Genomic DNA, 13,792 nt, shown 5'->3' with positions numbered 1-13,792 from the left:
GAACTCACAGGTCTGGCCAGCCCAGAGCCCAGCTAGTGGTGTGCATTTTACACCCTTGTGGACCCTGGGTTTTGTTAACCCCAGCCATATTCAGCACAAATTCCCTGCTGCAAAAGCACTGCCTGACTGGGAGGCACTGTCATGCTGTTCATGGCAAGGGAGTCATTAGTAATGTTCAAGGAGTTTCTGAAATTTTTTCTCTCCACTTTTCAATTTCATTTGTGTTGCCTGCCTACACCTTGTAATAGTTTTCCCTAAATACTCTCACATCTGATTCTTGCCTAAGATTTCTGCTCTTACAGCAGAGCTCTGAATTGAAATCATCTTTTTTACTTACACTCAAATTATTACTGGTTCCCAGTAATTTCTTTTATTCATGTACCTATGGAGACTTCCCAGCTTCTGATCCGAGTTGGTTGCCAAGTTCAGTTCAGCTGCAGGGAAAAGCTGCAGCTTTCTAGAGCTGTGCTGTCACGTTTAGAAGCAGCAGCAAAGCAAATTAAGTTTGTCAGTGTGTGTCTCACCAAGGTCCTACCAGAAGGGATTGAAGGGAAGGCAGCAGCCGTTGAGTTGGAGCACCTACACTGACTGATAGGCTGGTGTAGATGGAAAATGTTAGCTCATCCCTTCTCTTCCATCTGCCACAGGGCACTGGAGAATTTTTGAGTCCTTTCTAGGAGCTTTGTCCAGTCAAGTTTTCAAAGCTGCAAGTAACTGAGCTTCTGTTGTTTCCCTTGGGAAAGTATTCCTTACAAATACAATTCACTGTCAGGAAGTCATTCTGAAACTCTCCCTGATTTTTGCTTTTTTTGGTGTCCTCCCACTAAATGGACTTTAACACAAAGAGTCTATTTAAAGTGCTACTTTTTTATTTTCCTGTGAAGGCTGCTGTGGTTTCTAGTTAATGTTTGTACGAGACTGAGCTCTCTGGTTTAAAGGAGAATCACCGTATTCCCAATGGTTGTGCTGATACTTTCACTCATTTCCTTTGAGGGTCTGGATGATTTTCATGTGGCCATATTAAATGAATGTTAGTTATCAGGTTCCCTTCCCAAGTAAATATTAAAAATTACATGTTTTGCTGCTGAAAAGAACAGGATCTAAAATGCCTAGTCTAAATCTAGATTATGTTTTTGCAAAAGTTTTGGGTTTCTCTTGTTTTTGTGAATGGTGTTGTGTTACAAACCCAAAGACAGTGTGCACCAGTTTGTGTGTGTGTGTGTTTGGAGAAAGTAGCAGTCTGATTGCCCCATTGAAAATAATCAAAGTGAAAAAGCAAACAGCATGAATGTAAATTTCTGCTAATAGAAGGGAGATTTAATGTCCTTGAACTGTTGTGCAGAGAAAAAATTTAGCAAAACACTTTTTTTTACTTTGGTATAATTGCTTGCAAGCCAGGGCTACTCCAGAGAGTTATTTTTAATGGATAAATTATACAACACATTTTAAGATTGATTGTTTTGAATAATGTGTTGTTGAACCTGTGAATCTCACTGACAGACCAGTGTTTACCTTTGGACAAATCAGTCAAAACAAAAACAGTCCCGTAAGATTAAACAGGGAGATTTTCAGAAGCACAGATTGTTAGTTAGCAAATTCAAGGGCAGCTAAACACTGCATGGGATTTTTCTCCATGTCACTGAAGGCATATTAAACAGGCTATGGCTTAATGTTCCAGGGTACTAACCAACAGCAAATAGACTCAGATTACTGGTTTTAGCAAAAATGGACAAGCCTGATTTTTGTTTTACCACAAACTGACTTAACAAGAATCTTCTGTTTTATGAATGTCTACTACAGCTTTGATTTAACACTGATTTTTCCTTTTGTTTCCCTTTTTCTCCCCCTTTTTTTCAAAGAAACCAGGGGCCTTTAGTGAGATCTGCTGCTTGCAGGGGGGAAATAACACCTACAAATCTTCCCAATTACTGAGTTCATAAACCTCCTTCAGCAGGAATAGAGGCATTTCAAGTTTCTTTCTCATAGTGTAAGTTTAGACACATCACTGCAGGTTGTGGCTCACTGCTCAGAGCCCCTAAGTTACGCCTTTGCTGTTGGATCACTCATTCCTGGGAACCTGTGTTTGCTCTAAAGCCCTGGCTGCAGTATGGTAATTTCCTGCAGCATAGTCTGGTTAGTAGTATCACTGTGTTACTACATTTGGTCATATACAAGGCCAGATTGTGGCATTCCAGATCAGTAAAACTTGCTGTCTTTATATATCCTTATGTACTGAAAGCTTTGCAATTTTTTTTGAAATTCAGGGATGAAAATTCAGCAATGGAGTGTGGCCTGGGATTTCAGCCAGACCTCTCTTCAAAGTCTCTTAAAATCACTGAATAATTTAGGAAGGGACTTCTGGAGGTCATCTGGTCCAACCCCCTCTTTGGAATGGGCCACCTTTGAAGTTGGCTCAGGTCACTGAGTTTTGAATACCTCCAGAGCTGGAGATTTCACTGCCCCTCTGGGCCCCTGTTCCAGTGTTTGACCACCCTTGTGAGGAACAAGTTTTCATATTTAAAGAGAGTCTCCATGTTTGAAATTTGTGTTTATTGCCTCTTGTCCCATCAGTATCTAGCTCAAAGGACTCTAGTTTTGTGTTCTCTGTAGCATACTGTGAGGTGCAGAAAGACTTCTAAGGCCTTTCTTTTTTAGCCTTTTCTTTGTGAGACTCAACCAATGCTCTTCCTTTTATGTCATGGGCTCCAGCCCCAGCCTATCTTAGGATCCATCCAGCAAAACTGTTTCAGTTCCTTCATGTCATGTACTGGAGAACCCCAAACTGAATGCCAGTGCTGCAGGTGTGGTTTCACAGAGGTCAAATATAGAGGAATAATCTGTTCCCTTGACCTGCCATCTGCACATGTGCTGACATCAGCACACAGTTCCTTTTCATTGCTGCAGGGACACGCTGCCGACTCCTGGAGTGTGTTCACCCAGTCAGGCAATCCCCAGTGCCAGCACATGGGATTATTTTGATTTACGACTTTGCATTTGCATTTATTGAACTCCATAATGTGTCTGTCATCCCATTTCTTCTGCCTGTGTGTCTGTGGGGAAGTGACATGTGAGAGTGGGGTGGGTACTGCTCCATCCCAATGGCAAAACTCTTCACGGATTCAGGATCCTGTGACTGACCAGAGCAGATCTTGGAGACATGTTTTCATCTCTGGTTTGTGAACTGCATGACGGTAATCTTGAGGTCCTTGCTCTAGACGTACAAATGCCTCAGGATCAAAGAGAGAATTTTCCCTCATGACATATTTTTCAAGAAATTGTCATGGTACAGTAAAAGAATGAGTATTTCAGGCATTTCTTTCTTCTAGTTATGTTCTGTGTGGTCAGTAAATCACATGGACTCCCAGGAGCTCATTCTAGGTTCACTTACTCATGCGGATTTAACTAAGCATCTTCATGTTTCTTAATTAGCTTAATAAATTAATCAGAAGTTCTACAGAGCAAAATCTCAGCTGAGCAGCAGGGCTTTAAGCAATGGGATGAGACTGGATTTATGTTTACCAAAACTGCTTGGTGCTTTAGTTGCCTGTGAATGTAACTGAGAGGTTAACATTGGTCACAACTGGTGCCTCAGGCTGTGTACAGGTATCAGCCCTTGGTGGTGTCACTGTGCAGAGGAGAAGCTGAGGCAAAAAGCAAATGCTGCCTGCCTGTGCCCACAGAGGAGTTGTGGGTCACATATCACATTTCTGCCTTTACTGTCAGACCTGGCTGATTTGCAGAGCTGCCCATTTACTGAATCTCATTGTATCAACACTTACAACAAGGGATTAATAGCATTAATGTCATCTATGAAGTGTAGTTGGAGACTGTGGCCAGAAAATCAGTGAAGTGCAGAACTTCCCATACACACCTGTTCTCTCTGTTTAATTTGTGTTCTGCTCTCAAAGCCCTGGGAATATTATATGCAGTCCAGGTTTTTTTACCTGCTGGATGTTTACTTTATTCAACTCCTTACTGGATATGTACTGTATGTCTTTAGCAGTTGAAAATACAAGCTGAAACCGCTCTTTTTCAGTTGAATAAGATAGTATGACAATTGCCAGTGACCTCATAAAGTCTTTGAATAAAGCTTAGCCAATTTCTGTTTCAAATACTCAGAGGAGTCTTTATTTTACTTACGGGCCACTTTTACAGTTGAGCACATGCTGTGTTGTGCTTTTTCACTATATATAAAGAGGTCTTTGCACTCCTAGCTTTTCCTTTAGCCTTTTATGTCTTGATTACTTCCATAAGTGCAGAGTATTTTGCAGTCTTCTGTGGTGAGAGGGCAGCCAGTCTGGGAATGCATCTTCTTAACATCTCCGTCACCACCTCTGATGTGTGTTCCACTGTCTGGTGATTTCTTACAAATTATTGGATCTGGGTCAAAATTATCTTGCAAGGACACAAGAAATGTAATTTTCGGATTAGGTCTGTCTCATCAAATAATTTCATGAGCATTGGAGCCAGTAGAAAGGAAGGAGAAAACTTGGGAACAAAAGGCAGCCTTTTAGGGGCAGTTTATTACATTGGCTTAAATTCATCTGACCCTAGCAAGGTGTTGGGTTGATGAAAGTCTGGAACAGGAAAACTTGACAGTCAGGAGGGAACAAAGGTTAGTTTCATTGTGTGTGTGAATAATTCATCTCTTCTCAACAGATAAATTGTCTGTAACACGTAGTTTATTTTAGAATGAGGGTAGAACTGAATATTGATGCCACCCACCAAAATCCAGCGATGATGACAAGTTTCAGTAGTTTTGATACTATAGGTGATAATCTCTGATTTTAAGGTTTTTTTATTTATGGCAGAGCCAGAAAAAAAGTGTTTCTAGCCCTCTTTTTCGTTGTAGAAAGTGCAAAATGCCTGGTACCTCTCCATAACTCCTGTCTTACCAGCTCACTTTGCTTAAGAGAGCAGCAGCTGGTACAGATTTTGGTCACTCATCTCACATTAGGTGCTGTTGCTTGGATCAGAGTCCTGGAGCTGCTGAAATGGGGAGACCATAACATATTTTAGTGGTGCTGAATTCTTAGTGGGGACCACTCTGGTGGGAAGGGCATGCAACCTGTTTTGTGGATGAACCTTGTGCACAACTTCCCATTTTATTCCAGCTCCTCATATCCTTCCCCAATCTCATTTTCCTAAATCTCTGACGTTGCTTGTATATGTGTTCAGGACTCCATTGTTAGAAAGACTGTTCTTTTCAAAATTTCAGATTTCATCACCTAGTTCAGCATTATCATAGTGCAGAAGTGGAGGAAAAGGCTGGAATTCAATGATTTTGATCAAAGCTGAAACACAAGTTGATAGCATTGTCTTTTGGCGTTTTTGTTTGGCTGGTTTGTTTCGTTTTTTTGTTTTGTGTTTTGTTTTTTTTTTTTTTAATTTAACCCACTTGAACAGATCTTACCACTTACTAATATGTGAGAACAGATATCCTGAGGAATTAGCACCTGAATAAGCATGTGCTAATGAGCTGCTGTGGACTGTGATGGAAATGGTTCTTGAAGGAGCCCTGTCTTTTGACTTGAAAGCAAATATACTAGTGTCTGAGCAGGCACTGGGAGTTTTGTCCATCTAGTTTGTTTTGGTGTTGGGTGGTTTTTTGTTGTTGGGTGGTTTTTTTTTTTTCGTTTTGTTTTGGTTTTTTTGGGTTTTGTTTTGTTTTGGTGCTGCAGTTCTTGTTTAACATTCCTATGTTGAAAGGATATAATTTGAGTAATATATGACAGGGGAATTGCAGTAATAATAGTGCTTAAATCTTCCACGTTTTTATGTAGTCACTTAAATGCTGTTCATTGAGCTGTAGAAAGAACTGGAAGTCTTGCAAGGAATGCAGAGAAATAAAACCCGTAAAACCTGGCACAGTGAAAGACTCTCAGTACAATATGAATGTTGATACTTTAAAAATCACAAATCATCTTTCTATTAATTCGCTGTAGAATAAGGTCTCCTCAAGATAAGACTCAGCAGTGCTGGGTAGTTGGTATTTAAAGTATGTCCATCTGCATCTAAACGAGTAGCTCCAAGACAATCAGATTATGCAGTAGTTACTTTGGTGAGAATATCGCCTAAGTGGAATGGAAACTTCATTTTGAGTCTAATATTAGACCCTGCTTTGGAAAATTCCTTTTAAATGATCACAAGCTGGGAATAGCAAAAGAATTTAACTTTCGACAGACAGCATTCACCAAGAATTTGTTTTTAACTGCTTATGTTGAGTCCCTGGGAAAGCAGATGTGAAAAACTTACCAAAGTGAATTGACTTGACCTGATGCAATGTTTATATCAGTAGTTGATAAGTTTTCCTCCCTGGTCTAATTTGTTCGGAATATTTTCATTCTTTAAGCATGAGTAAGTCTGGGTTGGAATAGTTTAAATGCTTGTTAGTCTAATAATCTGAATCTTAAAACAGGCTGACATTATTGCCTATAAAGGGGTCTAAGCAAAGCTGAACTATTTTGGTTGTATTCCGTGGTTGGGGATAAGTATAATTTTTGAGACCAGCAAAGAAGAATGTGAGACACTTTCTTACCTCCTGATATTTCAGAAAGCATGTTGATGTCTGTGTATTTCAAAAGGCCACTTACATTTGGTGGACCCTTTGAATGAATGCTATTATTTATGCAGCTTTACAAAGGACTGGTTTTCAATGGCAGCTGGAGAAACTGGCAACCAAAGATACCTAGGCTAGTTTGAAGGGTCGTGATGATAATATTCTTACCGTCATTATTCCTATGGCAGAAAGGACTTTAGGTATTCACTCTGAATGATGCACAGCTCAGGAATCTTTGGAACTACTGCTAAATCACTTCTTTGCTTTTCTCCTTGTTGATCAGACAGTTGCTTTGAGTATTTTAATTAATTAATTCCTAAATAAGGGGTCATCACCCCATATGGAGAATATATAAATAAATTGCTTTTTGAGGAAGGGAGGGGAAAAAGAGGAGCTGATGGATGGGGCTGACTTCTCCCTGGCTCTGTCCTGTGCTTCTGTGGTTTGGTCATTGTTGCTGTTTTTTCCAGACTTGAGGAGAACATACATGGGATCTCACTACAAAGGAGGGCTCCAGCCTGGCCTTTCTCTGCCAGTGCATGAGACAAGAAGCACAACAAGATAATATGATGAATTCAATGCCAGGGCGAGTTTTGCTGGGAAAGACATTAGAACAAGAACACTGATCTCTTTAGCTCTCTTTTAGGGCGTAAGGTGGATTTATGTGATGCAGGAATGTGTATCTCAGACAGAAATCAGATGATGATTTTAAGCATGTTAAGATTTGTCCCTTTTTCATAAAACCTGACACCAACCTTTTTGTCTTTTTATTTATACCTGCATGTCTCTACTTCTGCTATAATTTCTGATCATTCAGAAATTTCTAAAATGTCTAAATTGCTGATTTGTCTTCTTGCAGGCAAGTCGCACCTGGCTATAGTGCAAAGAGTAAACAATGAAGGAGAAGGGGACCCTTTTTATGAAGTCCTGGGAATTGTCACTTTAGAAGATGTGATTGAAGAGATCATCAAGTCTGAAATTCTGGATGAAACAGATCTATACAGTGAGTAGAAATACTTGCAGTTTGTTTATAGATGAGAAGAAAGACTCCATCCAGCAGCAATTGTATTTATAGCTGTGTTTTGAGAGATGTTATGTTACTGATTTAAAATCTCGATAGTCAAATTGCTGAGGAAGTTTCTTTAACAAAATGACCTGCAGATTCCTCAGATGGTCAAAGTAATTTTTGTTTTTGCAGCATGGGAACCTCACTCCTTTAGGCTGTGTTAATTCAGAAGCAGGACAAGTTTCTTTATTTGATCCTTTTACCAGGAAGGTTTACATCTGCAACAATCTGTTCTCTCTTGCCAGCTCTTCACCACTGAGGCTTAAACCTTTCTGTTACAGTGCTCGTGATCTCTCTCCCACATTTTCCCCTATTGTCCCCCTGCCTCCAGGGCCTGTAGTCCATGTACTACCATACTTCAGCAAGAGGCAGGCAAATATGCCTCAAGGAAGAGGAATGGAGTCTCTTTAGAATATCTGTCACTCATTGAAAAATACTGAGAATAGAAAGTCTTCCTCAGGGCTGATAACCAGCCTGTCCTAAATACCTTCTTTTTTTATCACTCAGCACAGCTCCTTTCTTCTTTGTGTTAATGTCTATTGAGGGACATGATGCTGCAGGTCACCCATTGCCTGAGACTTGAGAGATCTGGACCCTTTTCTTTCCCTGATTAAAGCTTGGCCAGTTACCTAAAGTATCTGCTTCTCCCCCCATCTGCACAATCTGGCCTGTGCATACAGGACTTCCTTTCAGTCATTCTTCATCTGTCTTATCTGTGGTTTGATCACTTGCTGGCAGATGCTATTTTTCACTATGTGTTTGCGTGCAGCACAAGGATGTCTCCAGATTCTATTATAGTAGAAATAATAATTTAAAATGTCTTTAACACTGTTCAGCTTTCCTTTGCTTTCTTTCTGTTTCCTCACGGAAGGGATCGGAATGTTTCTGCAGCATTTTTCAGGCCAACCCAAGCATCTTCTATCCTTCCTCCAAGCCAAATGCTCAGTGAGCACTTTATACTGTGGGATAGACTTACTTGTTTTTTTGTCTGAAATGCTTTCTGAACCTAGTCAGTATTTTATCGGTATTTATGTACCCAATGCTTATGTAAATCACAGTTGTGTTTCACCGTGTGCTGAACAGTCTAATTACTATGTAAATCACAGAAGTCTAGTTAGTATTGATTTCTTTTTATACCTTCACAAATGAATTGTTGGGCTAATCAGTTACAACATAATGCTTTTGCAGGCTGAATTCAAACCCTTTTGTACTCAAAAAGATACTGTCTTTATCTACCTTTGACATATTTTCATGCATCTATGAGGGAAGACACTGCATATGCTTTCAGTCTGCCTCCCCTCACCCCCCTACAGCCTTGTTTGTTAAGAGAAAACACACAGATCATACTGTTTTGTTCTTTAGGACAAAAAAAACCCCAAACAACTTTGTCCATTAATAGGATGTTAGAGAGCAAGGAAATGAGAATTTAATTTTAATTTTACTATATTGTAGGCTTCCTATATTAACAAAATAGAGCTGGTGAACATTGAGTTCACTTGAAACTCTCCTTCCTGGGATTACTTTTTATTATTGAAAATTCCTTGTTCAGACCAGGAAGGAAACTTCCTAGGCCTCCTGGAAGATGCAGGAAATTTTAGGGGGTGACTCCTGCTAAGTACCGTAAAGAACTTCTAATTTCTTTATGAAGCACTGGAGATAATTCCACTGTTTAGACTGAAGGATACTGCAGCAGTAAGGGAGAGGGCAGAAAGCTGTGAGGATCACAGGAAATGTGAGAGGGTTTGGACCTGAGCAGCCAACTTCCATTTGGTTTGGTGATGAGAACTTGTATGAGAACATGGGTTTACTGAAGGTACTTTATTCTCCATGATATGTTAAGGCAGGTTATTTTTGGTGTTGATATCACAGTGTCACTGTTAGTAACCCCACCTCTGATTCTGTTCATTATTGTAGCAGTTTGGCTTGCTCAGCTCAGAACAAGTCAGCTTGAAACCCTTGGACTGATTTGCTCTGTACTAGGTGTTTACTTTCAAAAAGAGCTTTTGAAAAATTCTGGCAGCATTGTTATGCTTTGTTCTGAAGTTTTAAAAATGTTTTGTTTTGCTTTGATGGAAACTTGAAATTCGATGAAATGGCTGACCTTGGTGTTGGAGCTGTGCCTTTCTGTTGTTTCCATGAAAAAACATTTGAACTGTGTTAAGGTGGAAGGAATAGTATATTTACAGTTTTTTGCTGAAAGCTTCTCTTACTGCTGAACTCTGCAGCTGAATTTCTGAAGGGTGCTGAATAAATATGTGGTATGTCTTCATATGGCTCTGTTCTCTGTGGCTTGCAGACATTTTGGGAGCAAGGAGAAGATGGGAGCAAGAAAAATTATTAGATCTGTCTGACCCATCAGCATCTGGGTCGACTGAGTTCTTCTGAGGATGAAACTTTGTATTGGGGATGCTGAAGGGGTGGAGAGATGATGTTTCTATCATGACACATTTCTGTCCATGTCATGATGAAGAGCTGCCAGTGTGTTTGGCTCTTAGTACTGGAAAGCTGTAGCATTTTTTCATGGTTGGTACAGTACATGAATCTGTCCTGTGCTGCCTTGGCTCTAGCCGTGGTGGGAGAGCATTTCTTAACTTTCTCAGAGGCCCAAAAGAGAAAACTGTGTGTTCTGTGTTAGACTGCACAGACTGCTTGTTCATTCTTCTGGTCCAAGTTTGACTGGTGGCCTGTCTTATTTAGCTCTCTCAGCTTGAAGATGAGTTTCATTATCTCTTTATCTTGTCTGGAGCTCACTGCAGGTGTCTCCTCTGTCATAAAGACAAAAAGCACAGGAGGAGAGCAAGGACTTTCCCCAGCAATTGCCTGGGTGCATTTGCAGTGCCCTCAATCTGCCTGCCTTTCCAACTGAATGTGTTATCTGAGGTTTGAACTGGCTGCTCTGTAGCTGTTTCCAGTCCAAGCAAGCACCTTCAAGGAAGTTAATGCAATAATTCATCATGTTGTGCATCAGGCAAAGTTTAGGGTTATTACAAGAGATACCACAACCTTAATTTTGTTTTGACCACTCATCCTCTGGAGTTCTCTACCTCAGCCCTGAGTTCAAAGTCAGGCTTGTTGTCAGTGATTTGAATGAGAAGCCTAAATATTCCCAGAACCTACCAAAGATGTTTGCAATATTTGTTGATATCTCACCAGAAACTAGTGAGAGTATCCCTTATGCATTTCATTGTTCATGTTGCAAAACCAAACAGCATCTCAGCACTCTGTAAGCAGAGCCAAGGTAACTTCAGTGCCCCGATCTTCATCTCACTTACTGCAGAAAGGACAGGCAGGAAATACCTGGTTCAGATTTAATTACATTGGTCACAATCCAGTCCTTGGTTCTTATGTCTTAAAAGAACCTCAAAAGTTGTTTGGTTAGCAAAGAAAAATTTAAGACCATCCCTTGCAAAAATAAGCCAGATAATGGCTTTAAGCCATGTGACTCTGTTATAACCATGTAACATTTTTCTTGAGGGAAGATTTTTGGATAATCTGCCAAGGAAAAAAATAGGAGGAGTTGAAATTGCCCATCATTTGAGTTAGAGCCAGGGTCTCTTACCTTGATGACCTTTATGGACAGAAAGATTTAAGGCATCTTCCCGTTGTGTGAGGCTGGTCTTGTTTTCAGATACCAGTAGTGCAGTTGAAGCCTGCAGTGTTACAGCTCTTTCAAAGAAGCACAGAGATGTTTCCCTGTCCCGGGGCCCATATTTGTACTTGTGATTTTTGCCTCACTGAAGAGAGCAATGATGGAGCTCCTTATGAGAAAACACCTCAGATACAGTGCTTTAAAAACAACATTCTCTGAGCTTTTCAGAAAAAGCAGTTTCTATTCTTCTTATCTCTTAGAAGAGGTAGGACCTAGTGAGAGCTTCTAGGCGACTTTTTTCCTATTAATTTTCCATTGCTTTGGTATGCTTCTTTCCTTTAACTGCAAGTACAGATAAGGTCTTTCTCAAACTATATTCCTAAGGCAGGGATTGTTTTTAGTCTGTAGCCACTCCCGTCAGTGGTTTCTATTCCTCCTTTTGGAAGAGAAACTGCAGTCCCTGATGTAGTCAAAGTCTTGGGTAAAGTACTACTAGGGTAGGAGGCTTCTGCTTTCAAAGAAGAAAAGGGGCATGGGTCATCATTGTTCTTCTCCATGTGCCTGGGAACAAGTATCTCAAACTTTCTGGTTTGCACTGCTCACAGAATATGCTCAAGATGTCTCAAATAGGTAAATTTGTCAGTACAGTAATGCTGTTGAGTCTGTGATAGTCCTGTTGTGGAGGCATGTTCCAGGGAAGCTGAGGATCTAAAAGACTAGGTGACTTGGAAAAACGTAGAAACCTGTTAATTACCAATATTATGCATTTCCAAGCCTCAGACTCAGCCACTCTGAGCCCTATGTCTACAGAGCTCTAGTCTGTAGCATGTATTTGGACTTGTAAAGGGCTCCAGATCTCAGTGGCTTCCAGTGCATCACTTTAATCTTTGCATGTATAACTTAAAATCTGACAAAGCACCTGGGATTATGTGCAGTTTCAGTGTCAGCTTCACCTACACCTCTTTGTGTGCCTGCACAAATCCTGTACCATGAATCGATGTGCCTGAGCTGCCTGTGGTCCCTCAGAAGTCCAGTCATTTTGCACCAGTTGACTAAGGGGCTGATAGACAAGTAGCTGCAGTATCCTTAGGATCTTCCCCCTCAAAGGCCCTAGAAACTGAGCTGTGTCTCATCTCTGAGGGTCTCACAGAAAGTGCTTCAACACTTGTGTTTCCTGCACTCTGTGGAGCCCAGAGCTGTCTGACAGCATTCTGCTGCTTATAGCCACTGCCACCCTACACATGGTATCACCAGAGAGGAGCAGTACCCTGCCTTCTGAGCAGAGACCTCTTCTCCCTGGAACTGATGTATATATACCACACCCCAACACACCCGTAGCTGTACACTTACCTGGTTTCCTAAACATTTTGTGGCATCAGCTCAGGGGGTGGGTGGTAATTCCTGGGTTGTTTGTGTCTCTTTCACGTTGTCTTTCAAAAATGGAGATTCCTCACCACAGAGCATTTTGTAAGATGCAGATGAACAAGGGGCAAGTCTTTAGCTGAATAAAGGACACAAGTCCAGGATCACTAGCAGGCAAATACCCATATCTGAATTTCTGAAGCTATTCTGTACTTTATTCTGAAAGTGGCCAGAGATTCCCACCTCCAGTCTGTACACCTTGTCAGCTTTTGCCAAAGTTTGGACAGGATAAAAGAAACTGCATATACCAGACATTGGGAATACTTCAGCCAAAGGCATGCAGATTTTGCCACTACTGTGCAGAGTCACTGAGGCCAATGGTACAGCAAAAGAAATAGGTTATTGTCTATTTCCTCTGTGTACGTGCTGGGAATTTTCTAAGGAATGTATATGTAAAAAGCAGCTGTCATAGCTGTGCTTGTAAAGCAACACCTTTTGATGTTTAGTAGTACTGAGCAAGACTTCTCCCCACCTGAAGCTTAACGTGCAGAGCTGCTCTGCAATCAGGTGTTTGCAAGCGGAGACTTTCCCCTGACCAAGGTGACAGAGATGTGACAGAGGCTGGGGTGCCTGGCTGTGCAGAACAGGGGTCCATGGCTGCACAACTCCTGCTTGTCTACGGGTTGGGCTTTGCAGAGGGGTCTGCCTGCACCTCGTGCTCTGCGTGGCCACCCTGGCTGACTCCAACCAGCGTGGTTCATGTTGGACCCCGTTCTAACAGAAATCGCTTCCTTCCTTTCTTCTCCCACCCTCCCTTCCCCAGCTGATAACAAGACGAAAAAGAAAGTAGCTCATCGGGACAGGAAGCAGGACTTCTCTGCCTTCAAGCAGACAGACAGCGAGATGAAGGTTAAAATATCACCGCAGCTCCTCCTGGCAATGCATCGGTTCCTGGCAACAGGCAAGTGCGGGTTATCTCCTTCTGTGATGTGCCAGAGCCTCGGAGGCAGTTTGTCAGCAAAGGCCGGTGAGGTGGGTGGGACAGTACAGGCGGGAAGGGAGGCTGGATTGTGGGGTGACAAATAATGCCACTGTTGTGTTTTTCTTTTTAAATTCTCTCCTCTCCTGTGTTCAGTGTCGGCATGAACCCTCTGAGACATATACCAGGGGTGGACCAGTAACTTTAAATTGGTCTGAAAGGTAAGGATGAATGCCA

The 13,792-nt window shown here is 41.3% G+C and overlaps 1 protein-coding gene across 2 annotated transcripts in view; it reads left to right on the top strand.

The window, feature by feature from the left end:
- Nucleotides 1–13,792, top strand: part of CNNM2 (cyclin and CBS domain divalent metal cation transport mediator 2) — a 119,178-nt gene that overhangs the window by 83,875 nt on the left and 21,511 nt on the right. For both annotated transcript variants that reach the window (XM_066323632.1, XM_066323633.1), the window contains exons 2-3: nt 7,419–7,562; nt 13,400–13,537. In XM_066323632.1, the coding sequence (XP_066179729.1) occupies nt 7,419–7,562; nt 13,400–13,537 (282 nt within the window). The remainder of the gene's footprint in view (nt 1–7,418; nt 7,563–13,399; nt 13,538–13,792) is intronic.

This window comes from Sylvia atricapilla, chromosome 8 (assembly GCF_009819655.1).
Source record: "Sylvia atricapilla isolate bSylAtr1 chromosome 8, bSylAtr1.pri, whole genome shotgun sequence".
Taxonomy (NCBI): domain Eukaryota; kingdom Metazoa; phylum Chordata; class Aves; order Passeriformes; family Sylviidae; genus Sylvia; species Sylvia atricapilla.
The sequence above is the reverse complement of the archived record's forward strand: the minus strand, read 5'-3'. Positions and strand labels throughout refer to the sequence as shown.